Here is a 20,736-nt window from a genome sequence, read left to right on the forward strand (position 1 = left end):
AGGAGCTCATTCAAAGAGTGTGCGCATTGACTACATTCCACCATGGAATTTGGGAAGAAATTTTAATCAAATTGACAGTTGATCATAAGTACTTGTCGAACTCTAAACTTTTGGTCAATTAATCAGATAAGAAATCTGCTAAACTCGCAAAATGAAAATTTAAACAAGTTAGTCCCAAAGTAAAATCTGTAAATTTCTTAATAGAATTATAGTAAAAATTAAATTTAATTAGTTTAGGGTTTTAAAATTATAAGCAGTTAAAATGAGGCGAAGTAGCGGTTTGTCTTTCCCGGTCCGTGAAAAGTGCTATTTCCACTCCGGGAAAACACTTGTGTAGTATAAAATGTTAAAATTAGGCAAATTATATTAAGCAAAAAGTTAATAAAATAGGGTATAATAATTGTACCTGCCAAGTACGCACATCTGTACCTCCCAATAACCTTTCTGTGTACACTCAACTCAGTATTTATACCCCTACTCCCCCTCTCTATCTCTTCATCTTCCCTTCCATTACTCTCTCTCACTAAAACCAAACACCTCTCCCTCTCTATTTCGATTTCGATTTCGATTTCAATTTCGAGATCTCAATCGATATGAAGAAGCTCATCAGAAGATTATCCAAAGTCGGCGACTCGTCGCAGTACTGGCTGCTCAGGTCGCAATCGAAATCCGAGTCGCTGCGGAAGCGCTCGTCCTCCGGCGGCGTTCCGGAGGGGCACCTGCCGGTGTACGTGGGCGACGAGATGGAGCGGTTCGTGGTGAGCGCGGAGCTGTTGAATCACCCGATCTTCGTGATGCTGCTGAATAAATCGGCGCAGGAGTACGGGTACGAGCAGAAAGGCGTGCTGCGCATCCCCTGCCACGTCTTCACCTTCGAGCGCGTGCTCGAGGCGCTCCGCATAGGCGTCGCCGACGCGCAGGACCTTCTCAATTCGCTCACCGATCACTTGTAGCGCCACCAATTTTTCCTTTTTCTCTCTGCCTTCTGGATTGTATATAGCTTTGCGGAGAGGCTAGGGTTTTGTTCAATAGAAAGTTATGACGGAAAAATAGGATTAATTAAACGTATATTTCTTCAGCTCTGATTTAATAATTCGTTTGATTTCTCTGAAATTGAAATTGCAAGAATGTTAGTATGTGATAGGCAACGTATAATAATGAATACACGGAAAGGTACAAAAATTAACAAAGTGTACGGTTCGTACAACGAGGAAAACGGAAAGTAACGGTAGAAGCGGCGTGACTGAGTTATGGAGAAATGCGCCGTCGCGTGATTATCGGTGGCGCTTTGCGGCTTCCGAGATTGGAGCATCGGATTCCGAAATCGAGGGGTGTAGTGGTCATTTCTCGGGAGGGGTAGTTTCGTCATGTTGGAAATATCTTTTTATTCTTGAGGAATATTTGGGTTGTACGGAGGGGTGGTGTCCATGCCATCTCACCTACTCTCAACGGTGTCATCAATTTTTCTTTTAGCAAGATCGGTCCATCCGTTGCTAACTGCGCTATGTCTCTGCGGGCACTGTTTTTTCTACCTATTGTGTTGTTTATGAACTTAACTTACAGATAAAGTATAATCGTGAAAAGTTTAAATGAGTAGTACTCAAAACAAATGAACATATATCTAATTCTAAGTGATTAAAAATTGCAATTAGTTTTTTTAATTCCGTCATTGAAAAAGTAGCCTTCCTCCAAAATCTTTCTTTGGAGCGACTTGGTAATTGCTGATAATATTCAATTGTAACATATATTAAGATAAAATTATTTGGATTTGAAATTGATTTCCAATTTTATACACATTCAATTTAATAATTTGAATTCTATATGTATTTAAATAAATACTATGGAGTATCAACTAAGTATTCTTTAAATTAAAATAATTTAACTTCAAATTTAATTATCTAAAAATGCAATTACATGACAATATAATTACAAATTCATTTTACCAAATACTCCCCAAAATGACTTTTATTTTTATTTTATTTTATTTTATTTAGAAAAACATGTATGATGATAATTGTACCACGAAATCCGCCCCTTTGGGCAAACATTAGGAGGTGGGCAAAAGATGTTCTAGAAGAAGTATAGCTCAAGTTGGTAGAAAATTATGAATTTTGAATGCTAAATCCACCCATTTCCTTTTTTCAGATCTCTATTGCATGCTAAATTTTTTACCAGGAAACTAAGCCCTAACAGGCTCATTATTTATTTACTTGGTTCTTGTCCTACCAGTTAGATCAAAGCAAAGCATATGCATAGATGATAGACCCCAAGGTTTCATGAACTTTTTTATTAGTTACTAGTATATCATTTAAATGTTATTCAAGGCTGATATGCCTGCTGAATTTAAGGACACTTTCATATTAATAATTAATTTATTTGTCCTTTGAGAAAAGGAAATGATTTGTTTTTTTTTTTTTTTTTTTTTATGTAATTCTCGGTGGTGTAATCTTGGTAAAGGAAAATTACGGTTAGATGAGCAAAATGGGGAAATGTAAATACTATACACATCTAGATCCCTCAGTCTGCAAATAAAGTCGTGTTTTTTTATTTTAGTCCGTCCGTGAATAGGAGTCTCGGTTCACTTTTACCATAAATAGTAATAGAGTCTCACATTCCATCAACTTATTCCACTCATATTTCATTTAAAACTAATAAGTATATATATATATATAGGATTGTGTTAAAATGACAACACCTCTTAAAGTAACACCATACCACCATTCCTAGCCAATCATTTGTACATGTGGACGAATAATAAGTTGTCATGTGGCAATCATAAAAATTGCTCAAGGGTAAATTTTCGCGGACTGCAATATCCAATACACTAGACTGCAATTTTTCCCGACTGCAATATCCAATACGCTAGACTGCAATCTATAGATTGCAGTCTAGCGTTTATACTATTGCAGTCTAGCATATATAATATTGCAGTCTAGTGTGGTGTCACAGTGTCATTTTAAGAGTGTTGTCATTTTAACGCACCCCTATATATATATATATATATAGAGAGAGAGATGTGATCATATCATAACCCCCAAATTACATAATAACTCTATAACCAAATCTGGACCACACATATTTGATAATCTTGTGGTTGAGATTAAAACTTAGATTTACTTCATAAAAAAGGCGCAGAGGGGTAAAAATGTAATTTCCTCATTTAATTTCTGAATTTTACTCTAAACGCGCGATCCACACTTTCATTCTGTTTGAACTCAATTCTCTCACCTTCATCTTCATCTTCATCTTCACAATTAACAGATCGATTCTCTCATCTTCATCTTCCATATTTCTCGCCTATTTTATTTCAACATCTCCAGATTTTCTTCGATTTGTTCATTATTCCGTAGTCTCCAGATTTTGTTTCCATATTTCTCGCATAATTGTGATCGGGAAGATGTTTTGAATTTTGCGTTCTTATTTTCATTGATTACCTCTTCAATTGCTGTGAAAATTTGCTTCAATGGAATCTGTAGCCAATAACGAAGGTAACAATCATTATTGATTGTGTTCATATTCATGTATTGAATTTGATTTTAGATTAATATTAGTTGTCGATTGGTTTATGTTTCTGATGTACTGAAATTCTTATTTGATTATATTATGTATTGTCGATTATGTGTTAAAATGATACTTTTGGCTTATAAATATTAGGTTTACTGCATAACATGATAGTTTTGTCGGATAAAATGATACTATGATAAAATGATACTTTGGGCTGATAAAATGATAGTCATAGCTGATAAAATGATACTTTTCAGACGTGTCATAATAGTCCTAGGTGATAAAATGATACTTTTGGCTGATAAAATGATAGTCATAGCTGATAAAATAATACTTTTGGCTGATAAAATGATAGTTATATCTGATAAAATGATACTTTTGGCTGATAAAATGATACTTTTGGCTGATAAAATGATACTTTTCAGGCGTGTCATAGCTGATAAAATGATAGTCATAGGTGATAAAATGATACTTTGGGCTGATAAAATGATAGTCATAGCTGATAAAATGATACTTTTCAGACGTGTCATAATAGTCCTAGGTGATAAAATGATACTTTTGGCTGATAAAATGATAGTCATAGCTGATAAAATAATACTTTTGGCTGATAAAATGATAGTTATATCTGATAAAATGATACTTTTGGCTGATAAAATGATACTTTTGGCTGATAAAATGATACTTTTCAGGCGTGTCATAGCTGATAAAATGATAGTCATAGGTGATAAAATGATACTTTTGGCTGATAAAATGATAGTCATAGCTGATAAAATGATAGTCATAGTAGTTGAAAAAATGATACTTCTTACTAATAAAATGATACTTTTGGCTGATAACATGATACTTTTTGGCTGATAAAATGAGCAACCTTGGAACAGAGTTTCTACAACGGTTTACATCTACAAGGAAACTTCTATGACAAACTATCTTTGAAGAGGGCTTCCAAAATAATTTCAATTGAACAATACAGAAGAGTTCTCTTCACATTGCACAGACCTACAAATGAAAAGTCTAATCTAGTTCAAATTGAACCACAAACAATGGCAAAATAATGTTTAAAGCCTACATAAGTAAATGTCTACCAACAGAATCTATGCTGAAGTATGGTAATTAAAACAAGCGCTGAGTTTCAGTTAGAGATCCTATCATGCTCGCGCTTGGCTTCACCATCTACGCACTTCATGCCTGTTGGGCGGCATCTTCCTGGGCGCCATTAACAGCAGGCGCTGGCTGTTCACTGTCAGCGACAACAGCTTCTGTTTTCTTCCGCTTTGTGGCGGACATCTTTCTCGTTTGAGCCGCAGGACTCTTCGAAGGCTGCGGAAGCAATAAGCACCAAAATATTCAGGAAGCAGAAAAATCTAGAAAGAAGAATTCAACATCACGAATGTTCTTACCTAATAAACAAAAGATTTCAGTGTGTTAAACAGTTTATGTAATTATATAAAGTCAAAGTATCATTTTATCCCATGAAACTATCATTTTATCTTCTGAAACTATCATTTTATCAAGGGCAATTATCATTTTATCTTCTGAAACTATCATTTTCTAAATTTCAATGAGTTAAAAAAAGCAGAGAGGGCATAACTTGTCACTTAAGTAGAACAAAACACTATTCACAAAGTATCATTTTATCATTTTCAGAAACTATCATTTTATGCACCCAAAGTATCATTTTATCAAGCAAAAGCACAATTTCTACATTTAAACAGATCATCCAAACACATAGCAACACACACACACAAAAAAAAACACAGAGACACACACAACAACACACACAAACACAGCAGCAGTAGCCTCAGGACACACATACACACAAACATAAAGTATCATTTTATCCCATGAAACTATCATTTTATCCCATGAAACTATCATTTTATCTTCTGAAACTATCATTTTATCAAGGGCAATTATCATTTTATCAACTATCATTTTATAATCTGAAACTATCATTTTATCCCATGAAACTATCATTTTATCTTCTGAAACTATCATTTTATCAAGGGCAATTATCATTTTATCAACTATCATTTTATAATCTGAAACTATCATTTTATCCCATGAAACCATCATTTTATCAAGGGCAATTATCATTTTATCTTCTGAAACTATCATTTTCTAAATTTCAATGAGTTCAAAAAAGCAGAGAGGGCATAACTTGTCACTTAAGTAGAACAAAACACTATTCACAAAGTATCATTTTATTATTTTCAGAAACTATCATTTTATGCACCCAAAGTATCATTTTATCAAGCAAAAACACAATTTCTACATTTAAACAGATCATCCAAACACATAACAACACACACACAGCAAAACACACATAAACAAAGCAAAACACACACACAAACACAAAAAAACACACACCAGCAGCATATACAGCAAAATGTAAATCTAAATATATAGATTGTTCTCAATATTGTTATGCATGAACGATATTGTCCAAATATAAGAAATATCTACACTAAAAAACTACAGAATCTAAAAAAAATCGAGAAAATCTCCAGCAAAATGATAAATCGAGCAAAATCAAAAGTGAAATAAGTAATAAACTTCATCCAACCTTTCTTCGATGATGCTTGAGCGTTTTCCTTCGACATATTCCAGAATCGGATGATTTTTCTTTCGATTCGAAGGCTTTGAAACGCGATTCAGAGGGTTTGATTGTGAGAGAAATTGAATGCAGGGTTTGAGTGTGAGAGAAATTGAATGGAGCGTTTGAGTCTAGTTTCCTTCTTTCCCACCAAATTTTAGAACGAAATGACAATTTTGCCCTTAATATATCCGAAAATGATAGTTTTATTTGATAAAATGATAGTTTTGTTAGATTAAATCTAGACCACATATTTTAAAAATGTGTGGTGGAGATTTAGTTATAGGGTTATCACACAAATTGGGGTTATCATTATAATGCACCCCTATATATATATATATATATATATATATATAAAAGTGGAACTCATATTCTACTAACTTTTTTTCACCAACATTTCTTAAAATTGGTGTCGTTAAGGAATGAGACTCCTAAGAACAGAGGAGCACAGAGGGAGTATTTGAAATTATGAGTTCGGCATTAGACTATATAACATAGTGAATACTTAGCTTGTTGTGTAATTACTTTCAACAATTCAGCGAATCATCTAGATGAGTTCACCAATATTATAGTACCATTTTTGTTTATAGAATTAATTTAATTTTTAGCTGAGTTATCAACCCCTGTCAAACATGCACTAAATTAAATATTCTGTTTGCTTTAATTAGTTAATAGCTAAAATGTTGATTTATAAATATTATATACGTACTTAATATATTAATCCAATTTATATATCTTTTCACCTATCTTAAGGTGTGATTAGGGCTGGGGAAAAATATCGAAATACTGAAATACCGGCCTTATCGTACCGAAAAAATATCGAAAATACCGAATTTTCGGTATACCGTGACTTTCGGTATGGTATGATACCTTACCGAAAGATTCCGGTAAGGTAACGGTATGAATTTTCAAATACCGCGGTATACCGCTGCATACCGAAATTCGGTATATACCGTAAATTAAGGTATATACCACAAAAATATAAACATAATTATATATAAAATATATTTTATATATTTTTAAATTATAAAATCTATTGTGAAATATAAATATAATTATGAATAAATTATATTTAATTTATTTTTAAAATTATAAATTATAAATAATATTTTAAAAACTCTAATTTTCTATTTTAATTGATGTTGAAAGTCAGGTATACCGCAAAAGTAAGGTATACCGAACTTCGGTACGGTATATACCGAAAATGAGGTACGGTATCGGTATAAAAATTTATCATACCGAAAATAAGGTATACCGAAGTTCGGTATACCGAAAACTTTGGTAAGGTAAAGGTATGACTTTTTCACATACCGTATTTACGGTAAGGTATACGGTATGGTGGTTTCGGTAAGGTATACCTTACCTACCCACCCCTAGGTGTGATTGAATGTAACGTGAAATTAATAGAATTGACCCCGGCCGCTATTTTTTTTTTTTTTGGCTATTAATATGGAGTATATTGCTTAAGTTGTTGAATGAATTACTAAAGGAAATTATGGTTTCTTTTTAGATTCTTATGAATAAATTTGTATTTTATATCAAATCAAATAAGACTGGATCGGAGCTTAATCAACGGGATTCTTGTCAAAAAACATTTACGACAAAAATTTAACCAACGATCTTAATTTTTGGCCCAGTTATAGTTGTCTCTTTCCACACCTAAAGCAATTATTATAGACGTTTCTAGTAATTTTTTCGATAATTAATCAACATTTTCTTAGGAGTTATCACTATCAATAGGTTAGAAAACGTTTATAATTTCAGCTACTTAAATATGATCCTTTTTTAAATAGCTAAACTTGCATAGTCATAATCAATTGTGAATTAAATTACGGTGGTTCAATGAATATTTTTCGAGTAGAGCTACCTAGTAATGACTTGAAAATATGCGACTCCTAGTCCTATTTAAGAGCACGCATATAAAAAATAGTACTATGATTTATATGCAAGAAAATCAAATTTTATATTAACAAAGTTTGGTAGTTTATTTAAAGATAAGGTCAAATACGAAACTACCAAACTATCATGATCGTTTATAAACTACTCCAGCATGAACTATCATTTTTTTAACCATAAGGAGTAATTCAAATAAGGACAATAAAACTGAAAAATAGAGTTACATATCTGTATTCTTTTTTTAAGCTATATCCTTTTACATGTTGTATCTCGTTATTATTTTAAAGCAGTCAATGTCCAACAATTTCTTGTATTTTTACTGTTAGGTTTTCAACTACGGTCTCGTAATCTTTTTGTTAATTATAGAAGTGCGTTATATCAATGTGCACTATATAAAATTGAGGATCATCTACTCAAACTCCAATAAGAAAATTAGAAAATTATTCTAATCAGGAGCCAAAGCAAAAAAATGGTTTTTTTTTATTAATCCATGAGAATTTCTTTTATGTTTAATTAAATACGAACATGTGGATGGATCGAAGTCATCGGTTTTGTGGAGTATATTTGTAAAGGGGATACTTAAAAAAATCTATTAATCCTGGCATACTTTGGTTTCAGATCTAGTTCCATCAATTGATAATTCAGGTCAATGGAATTATATTTTCTAATCCGTAGAGGTCTACCCTACGAATTATGAATTTTAGATACATAGGAGTATTAATTAAGTGACACTTTCACATTGCTATTTCCGTTACATTCCATACTAGCTACAATAAATTTAAATTAATTAAATGATTGATAGATGTACTTTGTAGCTTTAGAAAATTGAGAAATACTTAGTCATATTATCTCCAACATAACATGCCAAGTGGTGGAAGGATTCGTCTTCATATGCAAACTGTTTCTTATAAGATGACCCACATAACCATAATATTGGATTGAAATTAGCTAAATAATCAATCAATTGATTTCGAATAAATCTGACCATAAATTATTAAAGTTATATTTAGACCCACCTACAACTGAAAACGATATCTCAAACTGACAGCCTGGATTATTTTATTTTATTTTCCGATTTTCATCAAAATAAGGAAAAATCAAATGTCAAATCGTATTTTCTCCTCTTAAGAATAACAAAAAAAAATAGAGAGATGCACTTAGTTTTTATAGCACTGATTGATGAAATGGGAGTCTCATTGAATTCCGCGTTTGGAAAAGGAAGACTCCCAGAATTTTGGTACATATAGTATATAATTAACAGTAATGAAGTGAGATAATGCATAATTAAAGGAGACGCAACTGTCAACCATAATGATTAACCGTAGAAACGCGTTGTGAATTGACACCATTCTTGATTCACGCTCCACCCACATGCAATCAAATCTTCGAGAATGAAATTTTCATTATTCATTCCATACATTTTCGAAGAAGCCAAGCTATTTTGCGTAACGTAGGATTCCCAAAGAGAGAGAAACATGCGAGGGACAATTGTAAGAAGAGCTAACATGTGATAAAATCCTACCCCATCACTTTGTAACTGCCTAGTACACAACATTTATGTAACAACTAATCTGACCAAGTCGTGTTCGGTTTGCGTGATTGTATTCTGTAATTAAATATGTAGTGCGTTTGGTTCATGAGATTAAATCTCACAACACAATTATAGATAGATAATCATAGAATAATTAGTCATATCTAATCCTTATGTCTAAAATAATCTCACAACTTAATTTTAGCTAGATTATATCTTGGTATTATTTTATGTAAAAAATCGAACGCTACCCTAAAATACTAATCATCACACTCAAATGATGTTTAAGAGAAATCTGGTCATTAAGAGTAGATCAAATTGAAAATTAGTTTAGTGACATAACAAACAATGAACTAAGAAAAGATGGTTGAGGATGATTAATCACAAGGAAATTCATATAATTGACAAAGAAATGACAGACTGACCGCTGAATTGGCATACTGGACAAACATCGGGACGCGCGAAACCAACAAAGTAAAAGGCGGCAAATAGTAACAGATAGAATTCTTGTTTATCTTGGGCATATGCTTTGTTTCAGAGCCATTTAATAGAAATGCACATACCTTCCTTAATCTCAAGCAGGGGACTAGTTAGTTGAATCTTCATGTTAATGGTATAACTAATGAACTCTGCTGATTATAGAAGAAGGATACTTTGCATGTACAGTGTGTTTTAAGACGCGGAAGAATGTCTGAAATACAGCAGAGAGCGGCATTTTTCTTTGCTCTTGGGGATCTCCATCAGATGAAACCGCTTTAATTTGTAGTCTTCATTTACCTGCAAGCCTTCATTTGTAAGGCAGTTTATCATAACAAAAACAAGCACCAAACACTTGAACAACAGAGACATACCTCCTGTCTAGTCTTTAACATCATAAGAAAACTAAATTACCTAAAAAGGAAACTGCATGCAATCAAATACTCAACACGCAAGATAATTTGATAAATATGGAAAATACCATCAAGCAAAAACCATATAATGAGCCAAGACTTTATAGAGTGGTACCCAATTCAGCAAACTTATATTTTCTTCTTCTCTTTTGCTTCTTCAGCTGTCAGATGTTTTTTCACTTCATCCTGAAATGTGGATATATTATGCTATGGATATTGGATATAAACTTTCAAGGCTCATGAACATTATCACTGTTTTGTTGTGATCTGCTACGTTCTTATTGATTGCTTAAATATGTGCAGCAATTTTAATTCGGGAGCAGCTCGTACCAGCTTTTTAATATCAACTAGTCACATCTTAAAATAAAATAAAAATCAAATTTGGTTTCTTACAGACTGATCAAATCAACATAGATTTAGCATAAAGTAATCAATAAACTCTCAAACAAATATAACAAGAAAGAAGGTGAGACAGACTACATTAATCTTATTCACTTTTTTCGCGCTAGTATAACTTGGCAATCCTATGGAATTTATAACATTGTAAGGTTTATCATGTCAAGTTACTAGCTAGTTTGCATCTACAACGAACCAAGAAGTAACATAAATTTTTAACGACTCTTTGTTTTTTTTTTTCTTTTCAATTTTATTGTTCACTCGGTAATCCACACAACGTGTCAATTCTGTGATACGATCACGACTCTGTTGAAGGCCTTAGGTGGACCTACGACTCGTTCGATGTCCAAGAAGCTGCTCGAGGGCGTGTTCGTGCTTGTCAAGAGGTTTTGGAAGGAGGAGGAAGCAAGGATGAAGCTCGGGAGAGGAAGCCAAGCCCGGGTGACGTCTAAGGTCGAAACGCGAGGCGGACAGAGAGATGGAGCGGACCACTCCGTAGGTGGCAAAATGGGGCTGGAGGTCAGAGACTTTGAGCGGATCGCTCAGCTCAATTGCCGAGCTTGAGTTATTTTGTTTGGTGTTCATTATTTATTAAGAAGATATACACTTTTTTTAGAAGGTATATATATGAATATTTTTTTAAGAAGATATAGTTACTTTTTTAAGAAGGTAAAAATTAGAAATATATTCTCAAATCTCAATAATGATTAAAGAATAAGGATTTCGAAAATGAAGGCAGTCGAGGGAGGTAAATGCAATTTAGAAATCATATTAGGGTTTAGACGAAGGTCCTATAAATCTTAGTGGCCTACTCCCTCTCTGCAGCCGCGAGATCTCAAGTAGGAGTAAGTTTTATCTCTCTAATTATTTTTCCATGCTCCTTTGAATTCATCATTTTCATGTGTTATAGATCATTTTTAGCGCTGACTTCTTAACACTATGCATGTCTAATCTCTTTAGATGGTTACTTAAGTAGTAGTAGGAGGAGCTAATCTACACATCTTGTTATTAATTGTAGGTACTTTTGCTGACTCCGTCAATATGGTAACTATATATGTGGTTTAATCACTTTTTGGTTGTAAAGTTATGTGATTTGATCCAACAGTACTATTTATGTTTGCAGGTGAAGTTCACAGCAGAGGAGCTCCGTGCCATCTTGGACCTCAAGCATAACATTCGTAACATGCTTGTTATTGATCATGGTAAGCAAGCTGCAGTATTCATATAATTAATGTTTTTTACAATCATCTTCATTTTGTACGAATTGCTTGGCATGCTTTGCTAGTATGAAAGATTAAGTCTTACAGATTCTCTTGTTGCGGCTGCTGGTATTATTGCCCAAGAGGTTGATGAAGCTGCACAAAAGGAACTACTCAACAGGATGAATCTTGAACAAACAAACAAGTAACATAAATTTTTAATTACTCTTTGCCTTTTTTGTCTTTTCCTTTTAATTAATTTTTAATTGTGCCTAAAACATTTCTTGTCATAAAAATACTTGCTCCACTTCCTCCTTTGCCTCTTTCCTTAATGTCTTAATCATCAAACCTTACTTGGGATATCCAATTTACCATACTCCATAACCCATCCCAAATTGTCCTGTTTTTCGATTTTTGAACAATAATACTCCAAATTCAAATACTATTTGAAAATTGCAATTGAATCCTTCATATTTATGTATTTTTTGAAAAGAGGCAAGCAGACTTACCCAGAGAATGTTGGCGGAAGAAAAATTTCTGGTGCAGAGAAAGAAATCGAGAAAGAAAGAAGAGAGGAGGAGGATAGAGCGGCGTTGTGCAGAGTAAAAGAATAAAATTAGATTTATATTTGGAGTTTTAATGGGCTGGACATGTTTAAGTTAATGGTAGGAAATAGAGAAATTGTGACTTATCAGCAACAAAAAGTTAGAGAAATTGCTCTTATTGAACATCAGTAATGTTAAAAAATTCATTAAGGATTGCTTACATTGAAAAAGCATGTGATGTTAATTATATGCATTGATTTTAGAAAATGAAGAATAGAATGAAAAATGTTATGATAGGATTGTATTTGAGTTTAATATTGAAAATTTTCATGATAAACAGTTAAGTATGAAAAATTAAAACTTTTTAATACGTACGAGACTCTCTCCTACATTATTATTTTATTTTATTTTCTCTTTATTGATTTTTTTAAAACACGAGCGAAAAAGAAATGTGTCATATGAAATAAGACGGATAGAGTAATATTTTTAAATAGGAAGTCACGTAAAAATAAGTTGATAGAAAACACAATCAATACCTTAATTCCTTCCAAAAAACAACATAAATACAAAATTAAATACTCCAAGCCACCCCCTCCGCTTATTAAGATGTATGATCAAATACTAACTAATTTATAATAATAACTAATAACTAATAGTATCAATAATTAGTTATCAATTTTGTATGTTAAAAATATCAACATAAAGAAGTAAATTTATCAATATTCTAAATTTATCAATATTCTTGTGTTGATAAACATATGTCTTTGTTGTTGATATTTAAATTTACATGTTGTATTGATATAATTATGTCTTTGTGTTGATAATTTTAATACATAGAATTGAAAGTTATTAGTTATTACAGTAAATTAGTTATCACACTAACGCAGTACGAGTTTTAAGAAATGTAGTGAAAGTGAATTGAAAAAGTTAGTGAAATGTGAGATCCATTACCAAAAATAGTAAAAAAGTAGGCATGTCAATTAATTGTGGTCGAAATTGATGTCATTTAATGGAGGACGGAGGGAATATGTTGCCAACTGAAACTTTACCCTAAATTTTAAAATGGGTTAAACCCACAAATCTGATAAATAATACTAATAGAATAACTGTTGAAATATGGTGATAAAGAACGATAAAGAACACAGTGGCTTAACGTGGTTCGACTCATGTTTACATCCACGAAAAAATCAGGACCGAGTTGTTTTATTGATTCGCACTACCTCAGTATACAAGATCTGGAATAAGAGAAAGAACTCTCAAGAATCTATAGAATCTAATCACAAGATCATACTCACTCAAGATGGAAAACGCGATCACTCTATCTTTCTCTCTTCTCCTTCTTTTGTGTTGTGTTATGTGTTTGAGAATCTCTCTTCAACTTGTATATTCATTGTTGGTCCCCACAAAACAGTTACAACTAACTCGTGCTACTCATAGCACCCCATGCAGCTGGTGTGTCACGCGCGGTGCTATCCCAAACAACGAGTCTCGGCTAGCTTATGCAACCACTAAACTTACAATCTCCACCTAGGTCGTGTAAGCCAAAAAAAAACATTTCCTGATTCTCCAGATACGCTCCACCTTAATGTGGTAATACACTAACCAGCTCCAAGCAATGCTTGAGCTTCAAGTGCGGTACAGCCTTTGTCAAAGGATCGGCCGCATTATCCTCCGTTCCAACTTTCAACACCTCTACCTCATTCTTCTCAATTTGATCTCTGATGTAGTGAAGCCTTACATCAATATGCTTACTCCTTTCATGGAAAATTTGGTACTTAGCCAAGCATATGGCACTATTGTTATCACATAGCACCCTCGTTGCCTTCTGCTCGATTCCAAAATCATTGAGTATTCCGTTCAACCAAACACCTTCTTTGATTGCTTCGGTTAGAGCAATATACTCAGCTTCGGTAGTGGATAATGCCACCACTGATTGTAATGTCCATGATACGAAGTGAAAGGCTGAAATTATAAAGGGGAAGGAAATAAGAACTTTTATTGCTGAATTCTGGAAACAAGAACAAATCCTCACGAGGAGGCCTACGACTACGTCATCCACAATATTGATCTCTCCAAGATAGCTATTCTTCTGTGGAGTACAAATATTTATAGACTAGGAATTCTAACTAACAATTGAAAGGCATAATAATAGGAACAGAAAACAACTTCAAAACAATTTTCTAAATTCGCTGGTTTCTAATTCTCTTCCTCTCTTGCGTCCAGATTCATTTTCCCTTGTTGACATGCTTCCTGACTTTCCTCTACGGAGAAGTCCATCGACTGGTGCTGACGTAGCCAAGTGAGGCTAGCCACGATACACCCAAAATCACGTCAATGTTGCGAAGAGGAAAAACGTAACAAGACGGAGTGAACTTTTCCTCTGCCAAGACGAGTGGAACGTCCTGGCAAATACCCGCTGCCCTTCGGGTGGAACCATCCCCCAATGTGACGGAGTACGGGGACATAGGGGTAATCAGCAGCTGGAGGCGCTGAGCGAGCGCATCCGAGATAAAACAATGGCTAGCACCACTATCAATCATTATCTCCACCGGCCAAAATTGTTTCCTATCTCCACGCCTATACACCCTCCATTCTCTAACCGTATCAACTGCTCCGGCCGGCAAAACAACCTTGTCCACAAGGCTAAAGAAAGAGAACTGCCCGCGCACATCCGTGACGTTCATCCATGTAGCTTCGTCGGCATCCAAACCCTCCCACTTGATCAACACTTGCTCAACTTGCTCGCCCTTGTGTTGTGAGAATTTCCTGTCTGGGAGGAACGGTGGGTCGACATTAATGAGGTCCGCTGGCAAGGTTTGCTCCGCAGCCTCATCCCCAATGGCACGTTTAAGTAGTGGCACGTGAAAGGCCGGGTGGATACAGGACGCAGGGGGAAGCTTGAGGCGATACGCAGTATTGCCGATGCGTGCTTCAACCTGGAAGGGGCCGAAATAGCGAGGTGCCAGCTTTTGGTTAGTCGTGGTGAATAAAGATGCTTGCCTATGGGGTTGGAACCTCAAGTAGACCATATCTCCCACCGCATATTCAATGTCGCGGCGATGTTTGTTCGCTGAAACTGCCATCCGATGTTGAGCTCGTTGTAAGTGATGGCTCAAAAGCTCCAAAGCCTCGTTGCACGATCGAAGGTTATCTACTACAGCCTGCGCCCGAATTTCTCCTGGCAAGAAGGAGTGAAGTGTAGGTGGGGGGCGGCCATAGACCACCTCAAAGGGAGTTGTTCCAGAGGAAGAGTGGGCACTAGTGTTGTAGCAATATTCGGCCCAGGCAAGCCATTTGTACCACTGTTTCGGGCGCTCCGAGGAGAAACAACGGAGGTATGTCTGCAGGCAACGATTCAGCACTTCCGTCTGTCCATCAGTTTCCGGATGGTAAGCGGAACTCATTTTAAGTTTGGTCCCTGTTGCAAGAAAGAGCTCTCTCCAGAATGAGCTAAGAAAAATAGGATCACGGTCAGATACAATTGATCGTGAAATGCCGTGAAGGCGAACGATCTCACTAGTGAAAATGTCGGCCAACTGCCGAGCTGTGCATGGGTGACGGAGGCCGATGAAATGGGCATATTTGGACAATCGATCCACGACGACGAAGATGCAATCAAACCCGCCTGCTTTTGGAAGGCCCGAGATGAAATCCATACTAATATCTTCCCAAACTCGGGCCGGGATCGGCAGGGGCTGCAGAAGGCCCGTTGGTGATTGGGTGATGTACTTGTTCTTCTGACATGTGGCACAAGCTGCCACAAAATTCGTCACTTGCTTAACAGTCCCTGGCCAATAGACGTTGGCTGCCATCCTGCGGTAGGTCCAATAGGCCCCCGAATGCCCGCAACTAGGCGTCACATGGAACTCGGCTAGGAGCCGCTGAATCCAAGGGGAGTGCGGTGGAATGACGATTCGGCCTTTGTAGAATAAGGTGTCGTGTATGAGCTCGAAATGAGGCGTCGAGGGACGCCAGCGATCAAATCAGCCTTGATTCTGCCGAGCTTAGGATCAAATGAGATTGTGGACTGGATTGTTGACCATACCGGCCAGGTTGGCAAAGAGATCGGCGAGAGCTGCAACGTCTCCTCGTCCTGGCGGGAAAGGGTGTCGGCTGCCCTATTCAATCTTCCTTCCTTATATACGATGGAAAAGTCATACCCCAAACAGCTTAGCTGCCCAATTTTGTTGGGCTAGAGTGGCTAGAGGATGACCCAACAGTTGCTTCAAACTCCGCTGAAGTGGCGACCCAATAAATAAGGCCGCCAATGCTGAATGGCGAGGACGAGAGCCATCAGTTCATTTTCATAGGCCGACTTAGCAAGCCAAAGGTTGGAGAGGGTTTTGCTGAAATAGGCCACGGGTCTCTGATCCTGCATAAGTACCGCTCCTAAGCCTCGTCCCGATGCATCACACTCAATGACGAAGTCCTTAGTGAAATCGGGCATGCGAAGGAGAGGCGCCGAAGTCAATGCTGATTTTAAAGCCTCAAATGCCGAAGCTGCCACTGCCGGCCAGACCCACTTCGGCTTAGATAACGGCGACTGCGGTTTTTTGAGTAGAGCGGTGAGTGGGGCAGCAATCTTACCATAGTCGAGAATGAAACGACAATAGTATCCCGTGAGGCTAAGGAAACCCCGCACACTAGACATGGCCACGGTTCAAAAACCGGCGGTTCCGGTTCGGCGAATACTTGAACCGTAACCGGCCCGGATACCGGTTATCCGGTTCCGATTTAACCGCCGGTTACCGCCGGTTCCGGTTCCGGTTACTAACCGCAAGTTTTTCAGCGGTTCTGGCGGTTCCGGGCCAGTTCCAGTTCGGTTCCGGTTCTTTTTTTTTATTATTTAAATCTTATAGTTATAAATTTTAAATTCTATAGTAAAATCCAAAGAGACTTTGAAAACGGTCGAAAACCGGCGGTTTCTGACACCTTTTCAGACCCTACGCTGCAACCCTACGCCTACGCCTGCAACCCTAGTCCTGAACCGTCGGGACCGGCGGTTTTGTGTCAGAAACCGGCGGTTTTCCGACACAAATCGGCGGTTTTCCGACCGTTTTCAGCCCTACGCCTGCAACCCTAGGAACCTACCGGAGACGGCTACATTTTCCCGGTTAACCGCCTGGTTCCGGTTTCATATTTTTTGAACCGTAACCGGCCCGTTATAAACCCTAAACCGGATTTCGAACCGGAACCGTCGTACGGTTCCGATTCCGGTTCCGACCCGCCGGTTGGGAACCGGCGGTTAACCGCCGATCCGGTTGGGTTTGGCCAACTCTACCGCACACCCTTTAGGGAAGAAGGCGTCGGCCAGCGCAGCACTGCAGAGATCTTGGCTGGATCCATTTTTACTCCCTCATAGGATACGATGTGACCAAGGTACTCGACGCTGTCATGCCCCAACAAGCATTTCTTTGGGTTTACAACCAGGGAGTGAGTCTGCAGGGACTCAAAACATTGCCGAAGGTGGTCCATGTGTGCTGCCCAAGAATCACTGTACACCACTGTACACCAGGATGTCATCAAAAAAACCAGAACGAATTTCCGCAAAGTCAGGCGAAATATATCGTTCATTAGGCTTTGGAAAGTTGTCGGGGCATTGGTGAGGCCGAATGGCATGACCAGAAACTCATAATGGCCCGAGTGAGTGCGAAAAGCTGTCTTGTGGACGTCAGAAACTGCCACTCGGATCTAGTGGTAGCCAGCCTTCAAGTCAATCTTACCAAACCATCTAGCACCGTGTAATTCATCGAGAAGCTCTTGAATAACTGGAATAGGGTACTTATTAGGAACCGTTCGTTTGTTGAGCTCCCTGTAATCCACACAGAATCTCCACGAGCCGTCTTTCTTACGAACGAGGAGGACCGGGCTGGAGTACGGGCTGGTACTTGGTTGAATTACCCCAGAGGCCAACATTTCTGCGACAAGCTTCTCCATTTCATCTTTTTGTAGATGATTATAGCGATAGGGACGAACCGAGACGGAGTCATTTCCCGGTAGTAGGGGAATCTGGTGGTCGGTGCGGCGAGAGTCCTGGGGTGGGCTGCGTGGTGGAAGGAAAATCCGCTATTAGCCCCAGCAGTTGAGACCGTTCTACCTGCAACAGAGTGTCGCTGAGCCCAAACGGGGCTGATTCTGCCTCCGCCTCCAGGGATTTGAATACCCAGCAGTAGTTGTTGGGGGTCAGGCTACAGAGATCCTGTGGAGAACAGGCACGACGCATAAGTGCGGGGTCGCCGGTGAGGGAGACGGGCCTGCCCTCTACGGAGAAGTCCATCGACTGGTGCTGTCAGGTGGCCCAGACGTAGCCAAGTGAGGCTAGCCACGATACACCCAAAATCACGTCAATGTTGCGAAGAGGAAAAACGTAACAAGACGGAGTGAATTTTTCCTCTGCCAAGACAAGTGGAACGTCCTGGCAAATACCCGCTGCCCTTCGGGTGGAACCATCCCCCAATGTGATGGAGTACGGGGACGTAAAGGTAATCAACAGCTGGAGGCGCTGAGCGAGCGCATCCGAGATAAAACAGTGGCTAGCACCGCTGTCAATCATTACCTTTACTGTGTGTTGACCAATTATGCCGAAAAGTTTCATTATATGGGATGTATCTGGGCCATTCAGACACATTTCAAAAAGTTACAGCTCCACCTTTGGCCCTAACACCGGGGCATCCTCACCCTCGAGTTCGTCCTAACTTTCAACGTGTTAGGGAGAAATTGAATATTGAACAAAACGGATAATCTGAAAGTCGTGAAGATATCACTTTCAGATCAAATCAATTTCGGTGGTTCTACCAAAATATTTGATCGGATAAATTTCAGAAGATTTCAGAACTACAATATGTTGATATTCGAGAGTGTGTTAAACCAGAAGAAAAGATCAGATTTTGAAGAAGACGAACCAGTGCACCTGCTGATGAAACAGTGCATCTGTTGGGAAATAACCGAAAATAACTAATTTTCAAAAGGTTTTCGGATGAATTTCTTATACAGCAACTTTCAGAAATTACATTTTCGGATGAATTTCTTATACAGCAACTTCAGCTCGACCCCAGCCAGGGGCTCTGCCCCTTGGACCCCGCTACTCGGGGGCGCTGCCCCCGGACCCCCATTCATCTGTTAAGGGGCTTCGCCCCTAACATCATAATGAATTTAAATAAGCGTGCACTCCGCACCTCCATACTTCAATGATGTATCATTATAATAATACTGATCAATTAAGTTAATCCAATTACACTAAAGTATCCAACACGACGTCTTCCTCATAGACGAGGACATTCAATGTCTTGGGAGGGCACCGATGAGTAGGCCCATACTTCAATCCGCATTTGATACAAGCCCCTGCCGCTATATGCTTGTTGTACTCTTCCTGTGATATGCTTCGGAAACGGTGTGATTTCGGTCGAGCCGACCCCGCTGACGAGAAGGAAGAGGGGGTCTGGGAGTACCCCTTAGAGGCCGGCCGAAAGGTGGGGCCCGACTGAGCAGCTACTGGAGCGGTGGCAGCTGGCACGAGCGGCTTAGTGCCTGACATGAGGTCGATGCTGATAGCTAATTCAACCGCATCAGCATAGGAAGTGACTTTGGCGGCTTTCATTTGTAGCAGGATCTCGGGGCGAAGGGCAGCCATGAAGAACCCCAAGTATTGGTGATCCGCTAGATTCGAAATTTGGGCGAGGCGAGCCTCGAACGCTGCTACATACTCGGCGAGAGAGCCGGTGTGGTGAACCGCAGCAAATGCCTCATATTCATCCAAAGCGCCATTGCTCCCAAAGCGTTTCATCAGCTCCCGTGTAAACCGATCCCACGAGAGATTGGGAACCCGTTTCCGTAACAACTGGTACCAGGGCAGTGCCGGTCCCGCCAGAGTCACCATGGCGACCTTCACCCGCTTGGCTTTGGGTGTGTTAGACACCAAAAAATATTGTTCCGCCCTCGCCAACCATTCGAGGGCATTTGACCCATCAAAGTTGGGCATAGTCATTGTTGCTGATCCTCCTGTTGCCACTGTGTTTGACTCTAATTCATCAGAGGAACTGTCATCGTTTGAACCCGATTTGTCCGTCGGATTCAAGGTCGGTAGAGCCGCCCGAACCTCCGCGATAAAGCCCACGAGCTGTGAGCTAATCGCCGTCACCCGCTCATCGGTCTTGAGAAATTGGGCATTTAGTTCGTCGACTGT

At 38.3% G+C, this 20,736-nt stretch overlaps 1 protein-coding gene and 2 long non-coding RNA genes across 3 annotated transcripts; 2 read left to right on the plus strand and 1 right to left on the minus strand.

Moving 5' to 3' along the window:
• Window positions 1–492: 492 nt before the first annotated feature.
• LOC125190469 (auxin-responsive protein SAUR71-like) lies at window positions 493–1,078 on the plus strand. The gene has a single exon (XM_048087788.2). It carries the CDS (start codon window positions 594–596, stop codon window positions 951–953), a length of 360 nt encoding a protein of 119 aa, XP_047943745.1. The 5' UTR covers window positions 493–593; the 3' UTR covers window positions 954–1,078.
• Window positions 1,079–9,899: 8,821 nt separating this feature from the next.
• LOC148924253 (uncharacterized) lies at window positions 9,900–10,690 on the minus strand. Its single transcript, XR_016130361.1, has 3 exons — window positions 10,530–10,690; window positions 10,376–10,415; window positions 9,900–10,301 (listed from the first exon to the last, which is right to left on the minus strand). It is a non-coding gene; the product is annotated as an uncharacterized LOC148924253 (long non-coding RNA).
• A 1,055-nt stretch (window positions 10,691–11,745) lies between these two features.
• LOC148924254 (uncharacterized) lies at window positions 11,746–12,784 on the plus strand. The gene is made up of 4 exons (XR_016130209.1): window positions 11,746–11,854; window positions 11,934–12,012; window positions 12,118–12,214; window positions 12,503–12,784. It is a non-coding gene; the product is annotated as an uncharacterized LOC148924254 (long non-coding RNA).
• Window positions 12,785–20,736: the final 7,952 nt, after the last annotated feature.

This window comes from Salvia hispanica, chromosome 5 (genome assembly GCF_029641045.1).
Source record: "Salvia hispanica isolate PSC_SH4W2 chromosome 5, Shi_PSC_v1, whole genome shotgun sequence".
Taxonomy (NCBI): Eukaryota; Viridiplantae; Streptophyta; class Magnoliopsida; order Lamiales; family Lamiaceae; genus Salvia; species Salvia hispanica.

Excerpts from the sequence above, each read along its gene's own strand:
- LOC125190469 (XM_048087788.2), top strand. The coding sequence starts at position 594 with ATGAAGAAGCTCATCAGAAGATTATCCAAAGTCGGCGACTCGTCGCAG.